The sequence below is a fragment of the Theropithecus gelada genome, chromosome 8 (assembly GCF_003255815.1).
Source record: "Theropithecus gelada isolate Dixy chromosome 8, Tgel_1.0, whole genome shotgun sequence".
In the NCBI taxonomy this organism is placed as follows: Eukaryota; Metazoa; Chordata; class Mammalia; order Primates; family Cercopithecidae; genus Theropithecus; species Theropithecus gelada.
The window spans coordinates 27974214-28000281 of record NC_037676.1 but is presented as its reverse complement, the minus strand read 5'-3'; the positions used below and the strand labels follow the sequence as shown (position 1 = coordinate 28000281).

General features: G+C 42.3%; 1 protein-coding gene across 1 annotated transcript in view; it reads left to right on the top strand.

The window, feature by feature from the left end:
• Positions 1-4962: 4962 nt before the first annotated feature.
• Positions 4963-26068, top strand: part of KIF13B (kinesin family member 13B) — a 194979-nt gene continuing 173873 nt past the window's right edge. The window contains exons 1-2 of the mRNA XM_025394677.1: positions 4963-5070; positions 22819-22912. Of these exons, the coding sequence (XP_025250462.1) occupies positions 5016-5070; positions 22819-22912 (149 nt within the window). The 5' untranslated portion in view covers positions 4963-5015. The remainder of the gene's footprint in view (positions 5071-22818; positions 22913-26068) is intronic.

Genomic DNA, 26068 nt, shown 5'->3' with positions numbered 1-26068 from the left:
TTAAAAAAAAAAAAAAAAAAGATAGGACAAAGTGACTTCCATAGCCTATGCAGGGACCATCAGAAACTATTGAATGGGTAAAGCCACAGAAAGTAAACTATAAATCAGTTTTAGAATGAGCAGATTTGCAAAATGTGAGGGCAAAAAAGGAGAAACCCCTTATCCACACAGCTAAAATTCAACAGCTCTATCAAAATGGCTGTAGTATCTATACCATAAATACTTGTTGATTTCCTAAGTACTTGCTTTAAGAAACAGGTACAAGGGGCCGGGCGCGGTGGCTCAAGCCTGTAATCCCAGCACTTTGGGAGGCCGAGATGGGCGGATCACGAGGTCAGGAGATCGAGACCATCCTGGCTAACACGGTGAAACCCCGTCTCTACTAAGAAATACAAAAAATAGCCGGGCGAGGTGGCAGCGCCTGTAGTCCCAGCTACTCGGGAGGCTGAGGCCGGAGAATGGCGTGAACCCGGGAGGCGGAGCTTGCAGTGAGTTGAGATCTGGCCACTGCACTCCAGCCTGGGCGACAGCGCGAGACTTCGTCTCAAAAAACAAACAAACAAACAAACAAACAAAAAAAGAAACAGGTACAAGGGAATGCCTTATTTACTAGTTGTTTCTTTTTCCTCTAATAGTTGAAAAGAGAGAAACTGGCCAGGTGCAGTGGCTCACATCTGTCATCCCAGTACCTTGGGAAACCGAGTTGGGCGGATCACCTGAGGTTGTGAGTTTGAGACCAGCCTGACCAACATGGCCAAACCTCGTCTCCACTAGAACTACAAAAATTAGCCGGGCTTGGTGGTGGGTGCCTATAATCTCAGCTACTTGGGAGGCTGAGGCAGAAGAATTGCTTGAGCCCAGGAGGTGGAGGTTGCAGTGAGCCGAGATTGTGCCACTGCATTCCAGCCTGGGCGACAGAGCGAGGCCCTGTCTCAAAAAAGAAAACAAAAAAAAGGGAGAGAAAAGAGAAAAGAGAGAGAGACCAGGACTTTTCTCTCTGTCTTGCTGGAGCCTGTGCTGAACCCCAAAGCCTGTTGATAGTTCTCCAATTTCATTTGGCGTTGAAGCCCCTGAAACTCCCGGGCTGCAGGTTGTAACTTGCATCTTGGTCCTCTGTCTCCCACCTATCAGAGGAATACTTTCCATGGGAAGATACGGGCATTTCTAGTCTTGGGCTCTCTTTTAAGAATCATCTTCACTGCAGAAGTCAAAGGAGACAGAGTAGTGTGAACAGAAGTCAACAGGGGAAACAGCTCACAGGGGCTCTCCCCTGTAGTCCCTAAGGGGAGGATACTGTCATTTTCCTCCAAATATTTTCAGAACATTTTAAACGGTTTTGAGGACTTTAGAGAAAGTCCTCACTTCTTCTCTGTTCTATTCCTCCCTTGCTTGAGCTCCTTAGGGGCTTTCCTCTCTTTTCAGTTTCAGCTTAAGTTTAAATACAATATTTCCATAGAAATGTTCTCTGGTTATCTTTTTCTGCCTGCTTTGACTCTGTTTAAAAAGCCAGATTCAAGTTAGCACCAGGACACACCATTGACAAATTAAGTTGGTTATAAAAGAGATATAAAGTGACGTATGGAACCTTGGGACATTCCAAACTCTTATTTTTTATAACCTGAATGTAGGGAGGTGGTAATTAGGATGTGTGTTTAAGACAAGAGTACCAACCTCTGGTAACCAGTCTGGGCCCATGGCAAACACTAAATAAGAGCAAAAGGACAGTAGGGCAAAACAATTTCAATATAAAATTATACCTTTTATGACCTTTTTTTTTTTGGAAAAAAAAAATGATAGTGATGGTAGGTAGTGATTGTTGTGTGCATTCCTTTTCAAATAATTTACTTGATGTCCTAGCAGAATGGCTCACATCTGCAATTCCAACATTTTGGGAGGCTGAGGCGGGAGGATCACTTGAGGCCATGGGTTCAAGACCAGCGTGGGTAACATAGTGAGACACTGCTTCTACAAAAAATTTAAAAACCAGCTGGGCATGGTGGTGCACGCTTGTAGGCCCAGCTAGTTGGGAGGCTAAGGTGGGACGATCACTTGGGCCTGGGAGGTTGAGGCTGCAGTGAGCTAAGATGGCGCCAATGCACTCCAGCCTGAGACCCTGTCTCAAAAAAAAAAAAAAATACTTGCTAAAATTAAGAAGCTGTCATAGTGTCAAACACTAAGACTGGCAATCCTAATTTGGTTTTCCTGATGTTACTGTTTACTTTATTGGGCTGTGAAAATCAAAGGACCTGCCACACTAAACCCACTGCTGGTCTAGCTGAGACCTCCTGAAGTGCAGAGGCAGTGCCCCTAAGAAAGAAATTTCCTTTTTTTAAAAAAGGGGGCCTTCTGCGGTAGCATTTTCTATTTTTAACCTTTTTTTGAAATTTTGATAAAAAACACGTAACATAAAACTTACTATTGGCCAGGCCCAGTGGCTCATGCCTGTACATTTTGGGACGCTGAGGCGGGCGGATGACTTGAGGTCAAGAGTTTGAGACCAGCCTGGCCAACATGGTGAAACCCCGTCTCTATTAAAAATATAAAAATTAGCTGGGCATGATGATGCACACCTGTAATCCCAGCTACTCTGGATGCTGAGGCAGGAGAATCACTTGAACCCAGGGGACAAAGACTGCAGTGAGCAGAGATCATGCTGGCACTCCAGCCTGGGCGACAGAGCAAGACTCCGTCTCAAACAAACAAACAACAACAAAAAACTTACCATCTTGGCTGGGTGCAATGGCTCATACCTGCAATCCTGGTGCTTTGGGAGACTGAAGTGAGGAGGATTACTTGAGGCCAAGAGTTCAAGATCAACCTGGACAACACAGCAAGACTCCATCTCTACCAAAAAATGAAAAATAAAAATTAGCCAGGTGTCATGGTACGTACCTGTAATTCCAGCTAGTTGGGAGGCTGAAGCAGTACAATCGCTTGAGCCCAGGAGGTTGAGGCTGCACCACGGCACCCCAGCCTGGGCAAACAGAGCGAGACCCTGTCCCTAAAAAAACCTAAAACACTTTACTGTCTTAACCACTCTTAAGTGGTGTTAAGTACATTTACATTGTTGTGCAACTATCACCACCATTCATTTCTGCAGCTGAAATCTTCCCAAGCTGAATCTCTGCACCCATTGAATATTAACTCCTCATTCTCCCTTCTCCCCGCCCTTAGTAACCTCCAGTTTACTTTCTATCTCCATGAATTTGACTACTGTGTGTATCTCATATACATAGAACCATGCAGTGGTTGTTCTTTTGTGTCTGACTTATTTCACCCAGCATAATGTTTTCAAGGCCCATCATCCATGTTGCAGCATGTGTCAGAATTTCCTTCCTTTTAAAGGTATTTTTTGACCAGACACGGTGGCTCACACCTGTAATCACAGCACTTTGGGAGACCGAGGTGGGAGGATCACCTGAGGTTAGGAGTTCAAGACCAGCCTGGTCAACATGGCAAAACTCTGTCTCTACTAAAAATATGAAAATTGGCCAGGAGAGGTGGCACATGCTTGTAATTGCAGCTACTCAGGAGATTGAGGCATGAGAATCGCTTGAACCCAGGAGGTGGAGGTTGCAGTGAGCCGAGATCGTGCCACTGCACTCCAGCCTGGGGGACAGAGCTAGATCCATCTAAAAAAAAAGGTATTTTTAACTTTTTTGACAACACTGCTTGTATTGAAGATGTTCAGTAACAGGATGGTTGATAAAAGGGCAAGTCTTGCCAGCTTTCTGTATTTACTCATCTGTAAAATGGTTCTGAGTTCTATTACTATCATTTAAACACATCTAAGCAGGGGTCACCAACCCACAAGGTCCAGGCACATGTGTGGTAAAGCCACCTGGAGGGAGGCTGTGGTGAAGTGGAGAGAGACTGGCCTTTGATAAAGGCGGCTGCTGCTAGTTAGTTCCAATCCACTCTGTCCAATGTGTAATGTAGGCCCAGTACTGCAAGCACAAATCTGATTTCACACTCTGTCACCCAAGCTGGTCTCAAACTCCTGGCCTCAAGCGATCCTCCTGCATCAGTATCCTAAAATGCTGGGATTCCAGGTGTGACCCCCTGCCCCTGGCCACAAATCTGATTTTTATGTGTTGGCCAACACTGTTGGGCTAAACAGAACATGTTTGCAGGCTGGCTCTGGCCCACAGGGTCACCTGTTAGAATGTCTGCCAGGGCTAATAAAAAGCTAATTTTAGTGTGGCCTCATTGATTCATTCCTGCAATTAACGTTTATGGGTCTCTACTAAAGGCTAGGTTACACATATAAGTTAATCTTATTTAAAAATGTACCTATTTTATTAGGTACTAGCATCATCTCCACTTTCCATATTAAAGACAAACCCAGAGCGGTGAAATAACTTGCCCCTGGTCACACAGTGGGAAGCGCTGAGGTGGGATTTGAACTCAGATGGTTTTCAGAGCCCAAAGTCCTGTCTCAAAGGAGGGCGACTCATAGGACAATGTTAACCTATGCACCTATGGACACTCCCAGAAAAGGTGATTTGCAACTTGTCTTGAAGGACGTCCTCAGCAGACAAGGCTGGACTGCAATCTAGGCAGAGGAAATAACTTGAGCCAGGGATCAAACACTAAGATTGGCAGGAAATGAGCAGGAAGAGGTAGCGGGGTCCCTGACGCCATCTATTCAACTGTTTTTCAGAAAAGGTATCAGCTCTCGAAGGCTTACTTCTCGAAGGCTTACATCTTGCGAGAGCAAGAATGGTGTGTAAAGACGGGAATTTACAAAAGCGCTCACTGCTGACCGTAAGTGCCAGCGAACGACTCGCGCCCTAGCTTTCCCGCCTCCTCCTCCGCTGCGGCCCCGCCCACGACCCTGGGGAACTACAAGTCCCGTCATGCACCGGCGCGCGCCGGGAGCTCGCTCCTGCCCCGCCCCAAGCCCGGTCCCCGCCCCCCGCCCCGCCCTCGGCCCCCTCCCGCCGGGTCAGCCCCGAAGAGTCGCCGGTGGCCGCGGCAGACGGAAGCAGAACGAGTGCCTCGGCGGCCGCAGGATGGGGGACTCCAAAGTGAAAGTGGCGGTGCGGATCCGACCCATGAACCGGCGAGGTGAGAGCCGAGCCCCCCCGGGCCGCCGGGGCTGAGGCGGCAGGTGCCTGGCGCGCCCGTCCCTCGGCCGCCGTGGGGGGTCTGGCGGCCCCGCCCCTATAGTCTGCGGCGGGGCGCGAGTAGGGGCCCGCGGACCCTGAAACCCGCGCCGGCGCTGAGTCGCCCGGCTCCCTCTTCTCCCCTCCCTTCCCCCCCTGGCCAGTCCCGTACCGGGAGCCGCCAGGCCCCTCGTGCCGGCCCCGCTGCCCCTTCCGCCTGCGCCCGCCCCGCCCCGCCCCAGCGCCCTTTAGCCCTCTCGTCTCCCCCGGAGGTTCCCGAGGGCGCCCTCGGCCCTGTCGCCCCGCCTCGCCCTGGCCCCTCAGCCCCGCGCCTTCCCCGCCAGCTGTCACTGTCGCCCCCGCGCGCGGGTCGCCAGCCCCTGCAACCCGCCTCGGGACCGCCCGGGACCCCGCGTCTCGCCCGGGTCTCCCAAGCCTGCACCACCGCGGCCCACGGCGGGAAGGAGGGCAGGGGGCCAGGTGGGTGCCCCGCGGCGAGTTCCTTCCACCTGGGCGTCCTGAGATTGAGGTCAGGTGGAGGAGATGCCTTTTTCGTTGTTTTTGGACAGTCGAGAAAGTTTTGGTTTTGCCTGAAGTCTCATTGGTCATCTCTCAATAAATAGCTTAAGTGCCAAGATTCTTGTGGAATTGTATCTTTCTAACATTCTCTTAAGTCTGCAGGGAGGGTAGAGAAAGCAGATAAACCGAGTACATTGAAGTCATCTGTAGACCCAGGGAGTGGAGAGAACCCCAAAAGTCAGGGGAGAAGGTGGGCTGGGTCTTGGCTTTGATAGTAAAAAGCAGCGTGACTGGGCGAGTTGCTTTAAATAAGATAATGTATTTGAAAACGTTTTATATACAAGGTTCTATCATTGGGGTCACTATTACTGTCCCAGGGGATGACTTTGCCATTGATAAGACTTTGAACTAATTAGAATCTTTTAAGTACCAGAGACAACTAAGAAGTTGTAGCTTCTTAGCAAAATCAAATGTTAATTTTTATGTAGAAATTATAGGTTGTTTTCCTCTTTTTTGCTCTCTTTTGTGTATATTGAGACGTACAGATCAACCGGTTGACATAAGCTTTGTTGGTTTGTCCTTCTCGGGGAAATTGGTTTCTCGCTTGGAGTTATCTCGTCTATGGGAATTGGTTTGTCCTGTTTCTGCTAGGTCCGATTAAGGCTGTCAGGTGAGTTTTTTTCCTTAAGAACTTAATTACTTTAAGTTCTCAACTAGTGCAAGATTGAGTCCTGCTTTGCTTCACTAATCTCGTACTCTGACAACACAAAGCAAACGTCGATGCAATTCTGAAAATTTTCAGAAGCGTCAGTTTTTAAATATTCAGGTATTTGTATTTCAGTTTACTTCCAGTTTACCATCACAATAATTTAAAGAAAGAAGCCAAATGAAACATATCTGGGAATTGATTCTGAAAGGATGGTTTCAGCACATTCTTAAAATTTCCTTTTCACAAAAAACTTGGAAATGTCAGTGCTAAAAAGAGGCCGTGAACCAACCACCACAAAAGACATCTCAGATATTTAGAGCCCTTCTTTCCCTCTCCCTTTCTCCATTGGTTTCACTTTTTGAGGGGAATTCGTATGCTTTTCACTCATAAATTGCCATTGATAAGGTTGTAATAAACATCAGAGTTTAGAGGAAGGCAAAGAAATAATAGTTTTAGCTGTGGAATGGATGTGAGCTGATCCTTGGGTTCAACTCATTTTAAAATTGAGGTTTACCCATAGATTCCATTAGCCTATATAGAGAAGTGCATTATTTGGAGTAAAGTACCTCCTGAGTTCACTTAGTGCCCATTCTTAGCCTTATATTTCCTGACATGCATGTGGACTTCTTTTTTCAGTGATTATCACACATAAATTTGTTCTTTTCCATTTTTGCTGTGAAGTAATTGTTAACATAAATGAAAAGGTTATTATGGAATACAGTGTGGTGGGATTCTAAATCCAGTGATTTTTAAAAATTGGTATCTAAAGTTTGTATAGAAAGACTAAAACAGGCCAGGCACGGTGGCTCACGCCTGTAATCCCAGCACTTTGGGAGGCTGAGGCAGGTGGATCACCTGAGGTCAGGAGTTCGAGACCAGCCTGCCCAACATGGCGAAACCCTGTCTCTACTAAAAATACAAAAAATTAGCCAGGCGTGGTGGCGGGCGCCTGTAATCCCAGCTACTTGGGAAGCTGAGGCAGGAGAATCGCCTGAACCTGGGAGGCGGAGGTTGCAGTGAGCTAATATTGCGCCACTGTGCTCCAGCCTGGGTGACAAGAGCAAAACTCCGTCTCAAAAAAAAAAAAAAAAAAAAGATTAAAAACTATTTTTCTTTCCAGTAATTTCTTTTTTTCTTCCTCATATGATCTGTAGGAACCTTTCCCTTAATTTTGAAAAGAATATTACTTGAACAGTTATTAGAATTATAGTGTATAATTATGACAGATAGTAAAACTTGAGTCCTAATAGTTTCTATCATAACGTATAAGTGCAGGAAGCAACCTTATACATCACTGTCCACAAATGAGGGGATGAGAATGGATTACTGTGATGATGTAGTTTTACTGTATAGACTGATATTTGGAATCACATTAGTTATCTTTTGAGGAAAATCTGAAAATTTCCAGAAAACTCCGGTGTATTAAGGCCTTGTGTGATTCAGTGTCTGGTTGTGCTTAGCTGTTTGGCGTTTTAAGGTGGTTAGCTGATTTATTATTTAACAGTTATCCTCGAAGTGAAGTGTTTTAGTCTTTTTGCTAAACTGTATGTGGGATTGGGAACCTTAGTTATTTGAAGGTTAAGCATTAGGCCCTAATTCAGTAACAGGAAGAGTTGTAATGGCTAATTTGTCAGGAATATTTTTGTAGTCATACATTTATTTTAACATTACACTAACAAAAGGAAAAATAAAAAGGAAAGAAGTTCACATACTTTCTTCATCCTAACAGCTTTTCTTTTCCATGCCAGTTTGTGCTCACATGTGTATGTAATTTTACGTGATTTTAATATTACAACCTTTATTTTGCCTTTCTTCATCTGAGATACAAAGCGAAACAACTAGAGAAAAAGGGGTAAGTTTTTGTCACAAGATCTTCGAGTTCTATTTGCAGATATTGTTTGTTTTCCAATGTTGTTCAGACTGTACAGCTCAACAGATAACTCTTGTGTGCAGTCCGTGCACTGCACAGAACACCCATTCATACATTATTAACCTGTCTAATCATTACAGGAGCTGAAAGTTTTGTAGCCATAATTGGTGGGATTAGTTAGATCAGCAGCATTCTCCTTTCCAGGAATTTGATGTTTTCTAACTTTAGGTGGCTTAAAAAACATTTAATAGTTAAGCAAACTTTTATGGAGTGCCTGCCAGGTATCTAGCTTATATTAGATAGGATGAGAGCTTAATGCCTTTCCTCAAGGGATTTCCTGTGTTTAAATCTGTGTAAGATCAACTACCAAAATAAGTAAATATCTGTAAAAGGTGTTTGGAATGCCTTTGTTACCTATCTAGACTAAGGGAGTAGAACCAGGAAACGAAATAAATGAAGATAGAAACAGTCAAATAGATTATTTCAGGTGTTAGGGAGCATGGACAAGAAATTTATTTCAGGAGATATTTCAAATGAGTTTACTTTGCATTTTCCAATACTTGACGTGGTGAAAGACACAGAAGTATGTAATAATGTCTAATAGAGTCAGTGCCTTGGTAATCATGATGTATCTCAATGGAGGGACTGTTGTACAGTGATTAAAATGATGACAGTCAAAACCATTTAACAAGGAAGATCATTTTCTCTGTTAGTGGAAAAAGAATGTAAAGCTGTATGTGTAACTGATCAAATCTATTATGATTATTACTATGTAAAAATGTATACAGGAATGGGCAAGAGCTAGAAAGAAACATGAAAAAGTGAAATTGATTGTTCTTGTTAGGGGGATTTTACTTCCTAAAAGTTTTCTTAGGGTTGCCTGGTACCATCATATTAAGTTTCTTAAAGCATGCTTTATGGTTCATGCCTGTGAGGAAATGACTGTCATGGGCTTGAAAAGAAAATGCCTGTGAAAAGATTAGATTAAAAGATAAACAGCTGTAGCAGGCTGCTAGTTATTAAGTGCTAGGCGAATGACAGGGAAATAAGGGAATCGAGAGTTTAGACTTCACTGAGGAGGGTGAACTTTGGTTGGACTTCCAGGGAGGAAGCTTATGATGTGGGCACGGGGGAGGGGAGGGCATGGATTCTTCGAGGAGGAAGTGTGGCCTGAGAGTGAGGACGCAGAGACAAGAATGAGCAAAGCAGGTTTAGGCAGCAGAGACGAGATCTGCCTGCCAGAATGGAGATTCTGTGAGGATAGCTAGAGAATGATGGGACGGGAAGGTCAGGTGGATTGCAGGAAGCCCTGAATGCGGCCAGGCCAGAAGTCTGGACCTAGGGTGGCTGGTCCATGCATTCTGTTTTGCTTCTTGTGACCTTGTGTGGGTCTTAGACACAAACACGACGGAGAAAAATTGGTAGATCTCAAAGCAAGATTGGAAACCTCAGTAGATGACCGATTTCTGGCGTAGCTGGGCAGGTTTTAAAAGCGCTTGCTGAAAATGAAGCCTTGTGGATGGGCAGCATAAGGAAGCCGGTCAGAATTAAGCAGCTGTGACTCAGAAGGCAAAGGAAAAACCCAGCAAGTGTGAGGAAGCTTAGAAGATGCTGGTAGTCAGTGAAGATGAAGACATAGGTGACCCTTAGGAAATGAAGGGACAGGAGAAGGTGGCTTTGACCCCTGGGGTCATTGGTGATTCTTCAGTCTTCTCAGAGAGATCACTGACAGATGTGGAGCCAAAGAGGACCATGGATGGAAATTTGCTAAAACAGAAGATACTTGTTTTGTCAGCATCTGCTTGCTACGTTAATGGTGAATGAGACACACATCTATTACAACATTGTTTTGTTTCTGCTGTCAACTCAGTGACTGAAATTTGGATATATGCACATAGGGCCAGAGGCATTTTGAGAAGAAGGTACACTCTTAAATTCTTTTCCCCAAATCTTGTGTGTGTGTTTTTTTTTTTTCTTTTTCTTTTTCTTTTGAGACAGGGTCTCCCTCTGTTGCCCAGGCTGGAGTGCAGTGGCATGATCATCACTCACTGCATCCTCAACCTCCTGGGCTCTAGCAGTGCTCCTGCTGCAGCCTGCTGTGGAGTTGGTACACAGGTGTGCACCACCATGTCTGTCTAATTTCAATGTCTTTTTTGTAGAGATAGGGTCTCACTTTGTTGCCCTGGCTGGCCAGACCTCCTTTCAAGAAATATACATTTATAATATAAAATACGATGTTGTTTAATTGGCATTAGCTTTTACCCTCTCACCTCCATAAAACAATGACTGTCTGACTTTCCCACGTAAGTGCTGAAAATGGAAGAAACCACTGACAAAACTATTAGTTAAGGAGATGGATTGAAGTGCTGATTGAGTGGAAATGGATGTATTGATCTCTATGCTTTCTCATCACGTTCCCCTTGTGTTCGGCAGAGCACGTTCTTAAAAAAAAAAAAAATTCGGCCAAGATGAGCAGTGTGCCCTGTGACCCCAGAAGTGCATGAAACTAACTGGTCCACTCCACACAAGTCCATGACTTAACTGTATGGGGCTTTTGCTCTCAGGAGATAAAGATATCTTTAGAAAATGGTATCCATTAGTCATTCATTTCAACAGTGTCGATTGAAGAAAAAGAAAATAGCTGCTTTTTGACAGCTTTCTATTTGCAAGCAATGGAGTTCAGTGCTTTTTAATGCTTTATTTTATTCTTCAAACCAGACTTTGAAAAGGAATTGTAGGCCAGGTGTGATGTCTCACCCCTGTAATCCCAGCACTTTGGGAGGCTGAGGTGGGTGGATCACTTGAGGCCGGGAGTGTGAGGCTAGACTGGCCAACATGGTGAAACCCGGTCTCTGCTAAAAATACAAAAACTAGCTGGGTGTCTTGGCGAGTGCCTGCAATCCCAGCTACTTGGGAGGCTGAAGTGGGAGAATCACCTCAACCTGGAAGGCAGAGGTTGCAGTGAGCTGAAATCGCACCACTGCACTCCAGCCTGGGTGACAGAGCGAGACTGTCTCCAAAATAAAAGGTAGTAATTGTAGCATTTCTGCGTAACAGAACCTCAGAGAGGTTAATTAACATTCTCAGAACTACAAAACCCACCTGTGCGTTTACTACAGTGTTGGACATTATTATCTTTAAGGGGATCTTGCAGTCCTGAGATTACTTCATTTTCAGAGATGTGCAGGATACACTGGAAGCGTTAAGTCTTGATCTTCCACCAAAGGAGCTCCCAGTCTTGTTGATAATAAGAGATGCGTGTGTGAGTTCATTGGAAGAACGTATGTACCTAGTGCACTGATGGCAGCGAATCATGAATTAAAGAAATGGGGGCGGGATTTGAGAACAGCACAGAAGACAGCTTGAGCAGGCCCCTTGGCTCCAAGTCCCACTGAGGTGACGTGGAGGAGTCCAGATGGGTGCTGCACATGCAGTGGATTTGTGTTGCATCTGAGGATCACTGAACTTGGGAAATCCCCTGCAAAACCTCTGATTTAGATGACTGGGTGAATGCTGGTGTCATTAGCTGAATCAGAAGCACAGGAGAAGCAGGTTTTAGGGTGGAGGTGTGGGAAATGATGAGTTCTAGTCTCAGACAGTCCAACAGTATGTCATCAGTGCTTATGTGCCATGTACCTTGCCTGCAACTATGAATAAGATGCAGTGTGCCTGGAAGCAACTCAGCACAATTGGGTTTTAGGTGTCTGAAGTGCAGCCAGGTGGATGGATCCAGAAGACCATTGTGAATATGAGTCTGAAACGAAGGGACTGGACATAGGTGTAGATCTGGGAGTCATTACTGTAGGTAGAAGATAGAGCACCTCAGGTGTGTCTGTGATAGAGGCGGTCACAGAGACCAAGAAGAGCAACCTCAGGAGAATCAGATGAAAGCAATGTTGTGGATGCCTAAGAAGGAAAAATGTGTCAAAAGAGTGAAAGGTCAGCAATCACATGTCACAGGAATGGCTGCGTGATTAACACAGAATTGTGTTCAGTGGATTTGGTGTTCTGATAGTCAGTGTTAATGTTTAGGATAATTTCACTGAAATGAATTAGTGTTGGGCATTGGAAGTGGGCTGAGGAGTGAGTGGACATGCCAGTATGGAGGCAGCGAGTCTCAAGAACATTCTTTCAAGAAGCTCCAGGTAGAAGGGGACGGTTCAGAGTGGTACCTGGAGGGGTAGGTACTTTGTTTTTTTAAAATTTTTGGAGATATTTGAACCTTGTGTAGATAGAGTCAATAGAGATAAGTTTTTGAAATATGGGAGGAAGGCCGGGCGCGGTGGCTCACGCCTGTAATCCCAACACTTTGGGAGGCCGAGGCGGGCGGATCACAAGGTCAGGAGATCGAGACCACAGTGAAACCTCGTCTCTACTAAAAATACAAAAAAAAAAATTAGCCGGGCGCGGTTGTGGGCGCCTGTAGTCCCAGCTACTCGGGAGGCTGAGGCAGGAGAATGGCGGGAACCCGGGAGGCGGAGCTTGCAGTGAGCTGAGATCCGGCCACTGCACTCCAGCCTGGGCGACAGAGCGAGACTCCGTCTCAAAAAAAAAAAAAAAAAAAGAAATATGGGAGGAAGAGAATAATTATATAATGGGAAAGCCCTGGAATTTCAAGCTTCATTTTCTTGATGGGGTAAAATGTGAGGTGATTGAAAGTAGGAGGAATTTGGTGAGCTGGGGTATTCTGAGTAGTGAATGTGTAGGAATGTGGTTGAAGGACCCTAACTGTATTTTCTATCTGTTGAGGATAGTGGGGTCATCCATTCCAAGTTTTTTCTTCTTGGTTTTTAGATATAAGTCACATCCCCAAAGTGTACCATTACTGGGTTTTAGTTTACTCACAGACTTGTGCAGCCATCGTTACTATCCAATTCCAGAACATTTTCATCACCCCACAGAGAAACCTTGTACCTGTTAGCAGTCACTCTCCATTTCCCACTCCCCAGCCCCTGGCAACCACTAATCTACTTCCTGACTTTATGGATTTGCTTATTCTGGCATTTAATACATGGAATCCTATATTATGTGGACTTTGGTATCTGGCTTCTTTCACTTGGTATAATGCATTCAGGGCTCATCCATGTTTTGTCATGAATCAGTGCTTCATTGTTTTTATAGCTGAACAACATTCTGTTACACAGATATGCTGTGTTTTATATTCATTCATCAATTGATGGGCATTTGGCTTGTTTCCAATTTTTGGCTATTATGAATGATGCTTCTTTGAACATTTATGTACAAGCTTTTGTGAAGACATGTGTTTTCATTTTTCTCATATGTGCATATATATAGGAGTGGAATTTCTGGGTCATATAGTAACTAACTTTTGAGGAACTGTTTTCCAAAGCATCTGAACCATTTTACATTCCCATAGAAATGCATGAAGGTTCCACTTTCTCCACATCCTTACCAACACTTGTTCTTCTCTCTCCATGAGTATTGCTATCCTAATGGGTATGAGGTGGTATCTAATTGTGGTTTAGATTTGCCTTTCTCTGGTGGATAATGTTGAGCATCTTTTCATGTACATATTGGCCATTTGTATAGCTTTGGAGAGATCTCTATTCACATCTTCCCCTTATTTCAAAAACTGTTTTTTTGTCTTTTTATTACTGAGTTGTAAGACTTCTTCATACATTCTGGATACCATTCTGTTATCAAATAGATGATTTGCAAATATTTTCTTGATTTTATGGGTTGCCTTTTCACTCCCTTGTGTCCTTTGATTCATGAAAGTTTTACATTTTGATGAAGTTCAGTTTATTTTCAGTTGCTTGTGATTTTACTGTGATTTCTGAGAAACCATTATCTAACATCATGTGGATTTCGTTTGTTTTCTTTTCAGAGTTTGATAGGTTTAGCTCTTACATTTAGGTCTTTGATCCAGTTGGAGTTTTGAATGTGGTGTGAGGTAGGGATCCAACTTCATTCTTTTGCATGTGAATATCCAGTTGTTCTAGAACCATTTGATGAAAAGACTGTTGTTTCTCCATTAGATCGTCTTGGTATCCTTGTCAAAATCAATTGACCATAACTGTGACAGTATGTTTCTAGACTCCCAATTCCATTCCATCAATTTATATATGTCTTTCCTTACGTAAGTACCACACTGTCGTGATTACTCTACCTTTGTAGTAAGTTTTGAAACTGGGAGTCAAGTCCTCTGACTTTTTTTTTTTTGAGACAGTGTTGCTTTTCTCACCCAGGCTGGAGGGCAGTGTCATAATCTTGGTTCACTGCAGCCTCTGCCTCCCGTATTCAAGTGATTCTCGCACCTCAGCCTCCTGAGTAGCTGGGATTACAGGTGCCTGCCACCACGCCTGGCTAATTTTTGCATTTTTGGTAGAGACAGAGTTTCACCATGTTGGCCAGGTGCCTTATGAGTTTTTTAAATACCTGTTTGTTAGTCTTCTGAGGTTGATTGGTTTCTTTTTTAAACTGTTTGTTTATTTAGAGATGGAGTCTCATTCTGTTGCCCAGGCTGAAGTGCAGTGCTGTGATCATAGCTCACTATGGCCTTGACCTCTTGGGCTCAAGAGGTCTTCCTACCTCAGCCTCCCAAAGTACTAGGATTATAGGCATGAGCCACTGTGCCCAGCTGATTCGTTTCTTGAGTATGAACATTTTATGTTTTTGATCACATAGGATTATTTTATTTGTTTTTAGATGTGGGGTCTTGCTCTGTTGCCCAGGCTGGAGTGCAGTAGCACAGTCATAGCTCATCACAGCCTTTAACTCCTGGGCTCAAATGATCCTTCCATCTCAGCCTCCTGAGAAGATGGGCTACAGGTGCATGCCACTACACCTGGCTAATTATTTTTTTAAAATTTGTTTTAGGGACAGATTCTTGCTGTGTTGCTCAGGCTAGTCTTGAACTCCTGGCCTCAAGTGATCCCCCTGCTTCAGACTCCCGAGTAGCTGGGGGATTATTTTAATTATTTTCACACTACCATGTCTCCTCTCCTAACCTGGCGTCTCATTCTTACATTAGCCATGTTAGAGCTCAGTTATATTTTAACCTTTTATTTATTTAATACATTTTCATGTTTACTAGTAACAATATAAAAGTAGTGATTAGGATATTTTACATACTTCTTTTTAGAAAGCAAAGACCAATTTGCTTTTTACTTATATGGTATCACATAATTTTTTTCTCCCAGTGTCAGCAGATCTCAATAAAAAAGGGGGTCCCAAGTGACTTATAAATAGAACAGAGTAATATAAGTAGTGTTTCCTGCTATGCCATTAAATGTTAGATTCCAATTGGGAAAACAAGTCCTTCCTACATAAATATCATTGATGAATGTTTTATTTATTAACGTGTGTAGACATGGAAAACTGTTGGGTATGTGACACTAATTGGTTGAAAATAGGATCACATGTGGCATGCAAAGTTTGCGGTTGAATAAGTAAATCTTACAAATAGTTTATTATCTACCTTTAAAAAATGAACCCAAGTGAATTTAACAGTAAACTATAGTTAGATATTTAGGAACTTGACTGGTAGGTAAAGGGAGGTACACCTGTGTTTCTGGATAGTAGATTTGGTTTGGAAATTATTACTAATTTTCTGAAGAATTAGAAAAGCAGATTACTAAGTAGGCAACTCAGATTATTTTGTTCAAACTGAGAATGATGCATTTCCCCAGATGGAACATGAGTTTTGTAAAGGGAGTCTCCCAGGCCCTGCCCGTATTTTACTATGATGTCATTGGGGTGCGAGCCATAGCTGATGTGTACATCGAAGAAAGACTTGTTTTAAATTATTGTTCACTTTTACAAGGTGACTAATATGCTGGCTGAATAAACTGAGTTGTCAACTGTTGATATTTTAATATTCATTGTGGGGAATTTTCCCTGGAAAGGAATCTTGTTTGGGAAATAATACGGGATCTTTAATGTTGGTGGAATGTATTAATTTTTTCCTTTCTTTCCTCTTCCCCTTCCTCCCTTCCCACTTCCCCCTTCTCCCATCCCCTTTCCTTTTTTCCTTTTTCCTTTCCTTTCCTTTCCTGGCTCGTGGGTATGTCAAAGCATTCGTGGTTCTGAGTATTGTAAAGCTTGGTTAGTCATGAAATAAACTTACAGTGCTACCTTAATATCACTGTTGCTTTTAATTGCTTTTTATACATAGTACTAATTAGATTATAATCTTGCTGTTTTAGGCTTCACTATGAATAAACTTGTCCATGTGTTACTTATAATGAGTATTGAGTGCTATATTTTAAATTGTAAAATAGAATATAATATTTACCATTTTAGCCTATGAAGTGCACAGTTCAGTAGCATTGCGTACATTTCACATTGTTGTATCACCATCACCACCATCTATTTACAGAACGTTTTTCATCTTGCAAAACTGAAACTCTATCTCCATTAAGTAACAACTCCTCTTTCTCATTTTCCCCCAACCCTGGTAACCCCCATTCTACATTGTGTCTCTATGAATTTGACTACCGTAGGTACCTCATGTAAGTGGAATCATAGTCCTTTTGTGACTTGCTTATTTCGCTTAGCGTGATGTCTTCAAGGTTCATGTTATGGTGCGTCAGAATTTCCTTCGTTTTTAAGGGTGAATATTGCAGTGTATGTATATACATTTTGTTTATCCATTCATTTATCAGTGGGTGCTTGGGTTGCTTCCGCGTTTTAGCTGCTGCCATGAACACGGGCACACTTTAGTGCTGTTTTTACAAAGGCAGTGCATAGCAGCTAGGCTCTTTTTAATTTAGTATTTTAAACCAAGAGAAAGGTGTTGATCCTTTGGATTTTTGGTAGGTGTTTTTTGTTTTTCCACGCTAAGTTTAAGGCTTAAATTTGTAACTGCTATTTAATCATTGTTTTTGGTTTTTTTTTTTTTTCTGTTTCCAGACAGAGTCTCCCTCTGTTGCCCAGGCTGGAGTGCAGAGGCATGATGTTGGCTCACTGCAACCTCTGCCTCCCGAGTTCAAGTGATTCTCTGGCCTCGGCCTCCCGAGTAGCTGGGGATTACAGGCGCCCACCTCCACACTCGGCTAATTTTTGTATTTTTTGTAGAGACAGGGTTTTACCATGTTGTCTACGCCACTGCTTTGCTCTCTAAGCATTATATACAGCAAGAAGTTTTCAGTGGCGAGTGTGTCACATTTAAAATCTTGTAGCAATATAATTTAATTCAACCAACTAGTAACATTTGATGGTACACTAGCTATAGCATTTTATATTGAAATGCATTTCATATTAAAATGCTTTTCATGTATCTGACCCTTAAGCTTGCTTCAAATCTCATTGGCTTTATTTGCTTGGGTGTGTGCCCTAGATGTTCTGCTCGTGTATATATTCTCAACAGTCCTTTGAAAAGCCTTCTCTTAATATCCTTCAATCCACAGGGTTGGGGTGGGAATTTTATTTGACAAAAAAGATTGTCTGAAATAGTGAAGATAGTTGTTTACATATTAAAGGCCATCTTTGATGAGTGTTGGATGTAAGGGACATTTGTAAGTTGCCATCTTAGGACAAAATGAGTTTAGGTTAGATGTATTAGTTATTAGGTGATTTTTTTTGTATTATTTTGGATTTTCCAGGATTGGTCCCTTAATCACACCATTTAATTCTTCCAAGTTACTGGTTTTATCTGATGACATACATGGTGTAGGGGGTGGCAGAGGGAGAAGCTGTTAAGAGCATAGGAGAGAAACGTGAATGCTGAAGGACAGTGTTTGGCTCCCTTCTTAAGATAATTTGAAATGAAGGAACTGCACTATTGTAGGGAAAATATTTGATGAACCACCCATTTTTTTGAGGCCTGCATTCTAGATGTATTCTGTATGAGAACTGCCTTTGCAGTTCTTCTGTGCAGACCAAATGTTCTTGCAAGAAACTAACGACCAACTTTGTGGTGGGTGGTGAGTCACGGTAGATTTCCGGAGAGTTGATAATGTGCTTCTGTATGATATAGATTTGACTGTGAGGAGCCAGCTGATACAATATGGTCAGATTGCATTAAGCAGTGGTTTTAAGAAACTCTCATGGACCTCTGGGCTTGAGGAAGTGAAGAGGTAAAATTGCGTGTTTGAAAAATTGTTGCAGTGTGGCTGAGACTTTCTTGCAGCATTTCTGTGATTGATAGTCTAGAGTAGATTTAAACACAAAACATTAGAAATAGATTTTAATGCTAGTTGACCACATTAGAACAGATTTGTCTTTTTTGGGTTAGTGTTCCACATTTAGGTAAAACATAACTCTAAAGTTTTCCTTTTGATTCTCTTTGCTCTTTGCTTGAAAAATGTGTGGCTAAAAGAGAGACCACTAACTACTTAGTACTTTTTGAATATGTATTTAAGAATAAATGTAAAATAACTGATGTGAGAAAAGTTAAGTTTTGGCTAGCACAGGGAAGGAAGTTTTTGTTTTGTTTTGCTTTTTTGCATTTGGCTTAATTATGTGAGTTAAAGTGAAAAAAACAATTACCTTTCTTGAGAGTGGAAACACTCTTAAGTTATAACGAATATGACATTGACCTTGGCCAAGATTCTTTAGGAAGTACAGAATAACTCTGACATGGTATTGTTCCTTTCCTTAGAGCTTATCTTCTTCTTTTCTTTTTTTTTTTTTTTTTTTTTTTTTTTTTAAAGACGGAGTCTCGCTCTGTCACCCAGGCTAGAGTGCAGTGGTGTGATCTTGGCTCACTGCAACTTCCACCTCCTGAGTTCAAGCGATTCTTGTGCCTCAGCCTCTTGGAGTAGCTGAGACTACAGGCAGACGCCACCACACCTAGCTAATTTTTTGTATATTTAGTAGAGACGAGGTTTCACCATGCTGGCCAGGCTGGTCTCAAACTCCTGATGTCAAGTGATCCACTGCTCTCGGCCTCCCAAAGTGCTGGGATTACAGGCATGAGCCACTGTGCCTGGCAGAGCTTATCTTTTAGTAGTGGAGATAAGGGAAACAGAAACAGTTTCATACTTTGGGTCAGAAAAATATAAGAATATAAAAATATGAGATCATAAACAAGCCATGGTCTTTACTTTTTTAGAACAGCTGTATTGAGACATCGTTCATGCCCCATACAATTCAACCAATTCAGTTATTTTTAGTTTGCTCCCAGTTGTATAGCCATCAGCACAATCAATTTTAGAACATTTTCATCAGTCCTGAAAGAAAGCTGTACCTGTTAGCAGTCACTCCTTGGCCCTAGACAACACTAATTTATTTTGTCTCTATAGGTTTCCCTATTCTGGATATTTCAAGTAAGTGGAATCATACAGTGTATGGTGTTTGATGACTGGCTTTTTTTACTTAGCATTAGCTTCATACACAGTGTAGCTTGTATCAGTTCTTGATATAGTTTGGCTGTGTCCCCACCCAAATCCCATCTCGAATTGTAGCTCCCATAATTCCCTTGTGTTGCGGGGGGACCCAGTGGGAGATAATTGAAACATGGGGTCAGTTTCTCCCATACTGTTCTCGTGGTAGTGAATAAGTCTCACGAGATCTGCTGGTTTTATAAGGGGAAACCGTTTTCGCTTGGCTCTCCTTCTCTTCTCTGCCGCCATGTGAGATGTGCCTTTCGCCTTCTGCCATGATTGTGAGGCCTCCCCAGCCACGTGAAACTGTGAAGCCATTAAACATCTTTCTTTTGTAAATTGCCCAGTCTCGGATATGTCTTTATCGCAGTGTGAAAATGGACTAATACAGTTCTTCATTCCTTTTTATTGCTCAGTAGTGTTCTGCGCTAGGGATATACCACATTTACCCATTTGTCAGTTGATGGACATTGGGTTGTGTCCACTTTTTGGCTGTTACGAGTATCCAAATAATGGTACTGTGAACATTTGTGTACAAGTTTTGTGTTCTCATGGGTATGTATCTAGGAGTGGAATTGCTGGGTCAGGTGGTAACGCTGTTTAACTTTTTGAGGAGCTGCTGGACTATTATCCGAAGTGACTGTACCATTTTACATTCTCAGTGGTAATGTATGAGGGTTCTAATTACTCCACACCCTTGCCAACCCTTGTGATGATCTGTCTTTTTGATTATAGTTATCCCAGTGGGTGCGAGGTGGTATTTCATTGTGGTTTTGATTTGCATTCCAGTGTTGAATGATATGGAACATCTTTTCTTGTGCTTATTGGCCATTTTTGTATCTGTTTTGGAGATGTATATTCAGATCCTTTGCCTATTTAAAAATTTGATTATTTTTCTTTTTTTTTTTTTTTTGAGACAGGGTCTTACTCTGTCACTTAGGCTGGAGTGCAGTGTTGCCATCACAGCTCACTGCAGCCTTGATCTCCCTGCCCCAAGCCATCCTCCTGCCTCATCCTTCTAGGTAGCTGGGACTACAGGCTCCCACCACCATGCCTGGCTATTTTTAAACACTTTTTTTTTTTTTTTTTGGTAGAGACAGAGTCTCTCTGTTGCCCAGGCTGGTCTCAAACTCCTGCGCCCAAGCAGTCCTCCCAACTTGGCCTCTCAAAGTGTTGGGATTACAGGAGTGAGCCATTGTACCTGGCCTATTTGTCTTTTTATTATTGAGTTGTAAGGGTTCTTTATATATTGTGATGCAGTTTCCTTATTAGATATATGATTTGCAAATACTTTTTTGATTCCCTTTTTCACTGTCGATGGTGTCCTTTGAAGCACACAAATTTTTAATTAAAATTTTTTTTGTTGTTTTTAGAGACAGGATCTCTTTTGCCTGGGCTGTAGTGCAGTGGCACAGTCATAGCTCACTCTAACCCTGAACTCCTGGGCTCAAAGGATCCTCCCACCTCAGCCTCCCCAGTAGTTGGAATTATAGGCATGTACCACCATGCCTGGCTAATTTTTGGTTTTTTTTTAGAGCTGGGGGGGTCTCACTATATTGCCCAGGCTGGTCTTGAACTCCTGGCCTTAAGTGATCCTCCCATCTCAGCCTCCTAAAGTTCTGGGATTACAGTCATGAGCCACCATGCCCAGCCCCAGAGTTTTTAATTTTGATGAGGTCCAGTTTATCTTGTCTGTGTTTTGGGCGTTCATTTCCCAACCCAAAGCCATGTGGATATACACTTATGTATTCTTCTAAGAACTTGATAGTTTTAGTTCTTACATTTAGCCCTTTGATCTGTTTGGAGTTTTGAATGTGATGTGAGGTAAGGATCCAACTTCATTCTTTCGCATGTGGATATCCAGTGTCTCACCATTTGTTGAAAAGACTGTTCTTTCTCCATTGGGTTGTCTTGGCACCGTTGTCAAAATCAATTGACCATAAACGTGACAGTATCTATTTCTGGACTTTCAATTCTATTCCATCGATTTATATATGCCTTTCCTTCTGTAAGTACCGCACTGTCTTGATTACTGTGGCTTTGTAGTAAGTTTTGAAATTGGAAGGTGAGTGCCCTCTTTTTCCTTTTCAAGATTGTTTTGTCTATTTTGAATTTTTTGCATTTCCATATGTATTGTAAGACCTTGTTGATTTTTGTAAAAGAGCTAGTTGAGATTTTGATAGGATTGCCTTGAATCTTGTAGATCAATTGGGAAGTATTGTCATCTTAACAGTATTGTCTTTCAATTCATGAACATGCAGTGTCTTCCCGTTTGAGTCTTTAATTTCTTTAAAAAGTTTTTTTTTTTTTAAACTGATATATCACAGTTGTACATATTTTTGGGGTATATGTGATGTTATTCTTTTCTTTCTTTCTTTTTTCTTTTTTTCTGAGACAGAGTTTTGCCCTTGTCTCCCAGGCTGGAGTGCAGTGGCATGATCTCAGCTCACTGCAACCTCTGCCTCCTGGGTTCCAGCAATTCTCCTGCCTTAGCCTCCCGAGTAGCTGGCATTACAGGCGCCTACCACCATGCCCGGTTGATTTTTGTATTTTTAGTAAAGACGGGGTTTCATCATGTTGGCCAGGCTGGTCTCAAAGTCCTGACCTCAAGTGATCCACCTGTCTCAGCCTCCCAAAGTGCTGGGATTACAGGCGTGAGCCGCCGTGCCCGGCCACATGTGATGTTTTGATACATGTATACAATGTGTGATGTTCAAATCAGAGTAATTGGGATATCCCTCACAAGTCTTTAATTTTTTTCAACAATGTTTTGGAATTTTCAGTGTACAAGTCTTGCATTTCTTTTACATTTATTCCTAAGTATTTTAATATTTTTGATGCTATTATAAATGAAATTGTTTTCTTAATTTCAGTTTCAGATTTTTCATTGCTGGTATATAGAAACAACTGATTCTTAGGTATTCTTGTATTCTGCATAACTTGTTCTCAGATTTTTAGTGGATTCTTTAGGATTTTCTCTGTCTTAGGATTTACTTCTTCCTTTCCAATCTGGATGCCCATTGTTTATTTTTCTTGCCTAACTGCCCTGACTAGAATTTCTAGTACAGTGGTGAGTAGAAATTGGGTAGCAGACACCCTTGTCTCATTCCTGATGTAGGGTGGGAAGCCATCCAGTCCTTCACCATTAAGTGTGATGTTAGCTGTGGGTTTTTGTTGGTGCTCCTTATCAGGTGGAGGGAGTTTTTTTAATTCCTACTTCATTGAGTGTTTGCATTATGAAAGAGTATTGAATTTTTGTCAAATGCCTTTTCTGAAATAAATTACTTTTTAAAATGACTATTTTTTTTTGTTTTCTATCTGCAGAGATTGACTTGCATACCAAATGTGTGGTGGATGTGGATGCAAACAAGGTTATTCTTAATCCTGTAAATACGAATCTTTCCAAAGGAGATGCCCGGTGAGTTAAGAAACAGTGCTATGCTCAGTGGATATTTAAGTAACTGGAAGCAACTGTGGCTGCTGAATTAAGTTGCATTGAATAGATATTGAATGCTTACCCTGTGGAGACATATTGCCGTCTTCTGCGAGCCTGTACTCAAGTTGAAGAGATGAAGTCTATACTATGGGATGACAGTGTGCCTGAATGAGTATTAGAGGTAGTAATTGTATTAGAAGCACAGAGAAGACAGTGAGTGTTACGTTGAGAAGTAATTGAAGGCTTCTTGAAGGAGGTGCAGCTGGCTGGAGGATTAGCTAGGATGTAAATCGGTTCCTTAGCAATAGTGGCTTTTACTTCTGCCAAGTTCAAATGCTGTCAGAGCCCATTTCAAGTGCTGTCTTCATGAAGGTATGCCGGCAGCCCTCAGTGATTTATTTCCTCTAAATACCTGTCAGTTATAATCTGTCCTACTTAATTTAATCATAGATTGTTTTGGATTGTTACTTCCAGCTGTACGGTGGATTTTAATGTCTTTGGGGGAAAGACTCAGGCTGAAGATGAATATTTGAGCATCATTTCTAGATGTGGATGGTAGTATGAACAAAAGGGAAGGGAAGAACATGAATTTGGGGCAAGAAAAGATTATTTTGGGTTTTCTTAGTAAATGGAGGACAGTAAATAAGCTGGGATCAGATTACAGAAGCCCTGGAAAGCAGACGAGGAAGTTTGGCCTGTGCTTTTGTCAGTAAGATTTTGTTTTTGACAGTTTTTGAGTATTATGACTGAGGATCAAGGAGAATTAGGAAAAGTTGTTGATTGGCAATGTAGAGAGAGGGTCAGAGCGGGGATAGGCTGACCTTTTGTGGAGATCAGCTGTATCAGAGATGTTTTCGTACTGGCCCTGACAGTGGAGAGGACAGGTGAAAGACGTTTGGCATGAGGCTTTGTGCAAAGTAGGATTCATAAATCCTTCTAGAAACAGTGGTGTATTTGGCACTCTGCAGATGTTCTTTTGAGTTGTGTTTAATTGAGCTGAAAAGAGCACTGGATTTGGAGTGAGAAAATCTGAAATCGAATCCTTCATTATCTTATTGTAGTGAGTTATTTTTAATTTTTTGAACCTGTCTTACATATCTCACAAGGGTTTTTTTCCACAAAGATCAAATAAGTGATTTTTAAAAGATCTTGCAAAGTGTTCTGTACAGGGGCAGGTTTATTGTTATTGATGTAGAGACACATCAAAATGTACAGCTTGATGAATTTTCATAGTGAACATACTCCTTATAAGTGGCACCCAGATAAGAAATAGAACGTTACTAGCATGGCAAGAGACTACATCAGGAGAAGAAGTTTTTCTTTCTTTTCTTTTCTTTTCTTTTTTTTCTTTTTTTTGAAGCAGAGTCTCACTCTGTTGCCTGGGCTGAAGTGCAGGGGCATGATCTCAGCTCACTGCAGCCTCCGCCTCCTGGGCTCAAGCAATTCTCATGCCTCAGCCTCCCGAGTGGCTGGGATTACAGGAGTACACCACCATGCCCAGCTAATTTTTGTATTTTAGTAGAGACAGAGTTTCGCCATGTTGGCCAGCCTGGTCTTGACTCCTGACCTCAAGTGATCCGTCTGCCTCAGCCTCCCAAAGTGCTGGGATTACAGGTGTGAGCCACCACACTGGGCCAGTTGTTACTTTTTTTTTTTTTTTTTGAGACTGAGTCTTGCTGTGTTGCCCAGGCTGAAGTGAAATGGCAAGATCTTGGCTCACTGCAACCTCCGCCCCCCACAGGTTCAACGATTCTCCTGACTCAGCCTCCCTAGTAGCTGGGATTATAGGTGTCCATCACCACGCCCAGCTAATTTTTGTATTTTTAATAGAGAAAGGGTTTTGCCATGTTGTCCAGGCTGGTCTTGAACTCCTGACCTCAAGTGATTCGCCTGCCTCAGCCTCCCAGAGTGCTGAGATTACAGGCGTGAGCCACCACACCTGACTGGTTACTACATTTTTAAGCCAAAATGTATTCAATACTTGAGTATACATGTCTACCAAAAAATCACCTAGTTCTAGAGAAATTTTGGCTTTGCAAGGTCAGAAACTTTATTTTACTCAGTTTGCTTAATGTTGAGTGGAGTCTTGGGGACTAACATGCCATCTCTTTTTTTTTTTTTTTTTTTGAGACGGAGTCTCGCTCTGTAGCCCAGGCTGGAGTGCAGTGGCCGGATCTCAGCTCACTGCAAGCTCCGCCTCCCGGGTTCACGCCATTCTCCGGCCTCAGCCTCCCGAGTAGCTGGGACTACAGGCGCCCGCCACCTCGCCCGGCTATTTTTTGTATTTCTTAGTAGAGACGGGGTTTCACCGTGTTAGCCAGGATGGTCTCGATCTCCTGACCTCGTGATCCGCCCATCTCGGCCTCCCAAAGTGCTGGGATTACAGGCTTGAGCCACCGCGCCCGGCCTAACATGCCATCTCTTAAGGAGACAGGCAGGACCTCTGATTTTATGTTTACAGTGAGTAAAATATTAATCTCAGCAATCCACTCTTCTCCTTCTTGGTATCAACGAATTGGAAAACCAGGTCAAAACATTGCTGTGAACATAGGATAAGAATGAAGGGACGTTTTTGTCAAATATGGAAAAGATAAATGACAAACTCTTCCTATTCCACATCACTGCTGGGAGCACTCTCGTGACTGAAATACTTGAATCCGCCAGATCAGTGTAGTTCGTCTGTGTATAATCCTGGATACACATGGAAACATTTTATCACTTATTTGCTCATGCAGAGCTGTACTGCTTATACTGCTAGAACAATTAATATCTTTTTGGAATTATCTTTTTCCCCTCAATTAATTTTCTGGATCAGTTTTTGGGATTTTCTAAATCTTTGTCAGCAATATATTTCTAAATTGCTTCCCTTTAAATGACTAAATCTTTATGCCTTGTTTTATTTGAATTATATCTTAAAACTTAAAACTTTTATCCTATAATAAATTTTTGTTGTTGTTTGAAAGCCATGGTGAGATTGTAATAAAACTTTAATGCTTGTCACCATGGTAGGGAAAGTAGTTTCTTTTTGTTGTTGTTTGTTTTTGAGATAGGGTCTCCCTCTGTCGCCCAGGCTGGAGTGCGGTGGCACGATAAAAATAGTTTCTTAAGCTAAGTTTTATCTTCTGTTTTTGCTTCTTT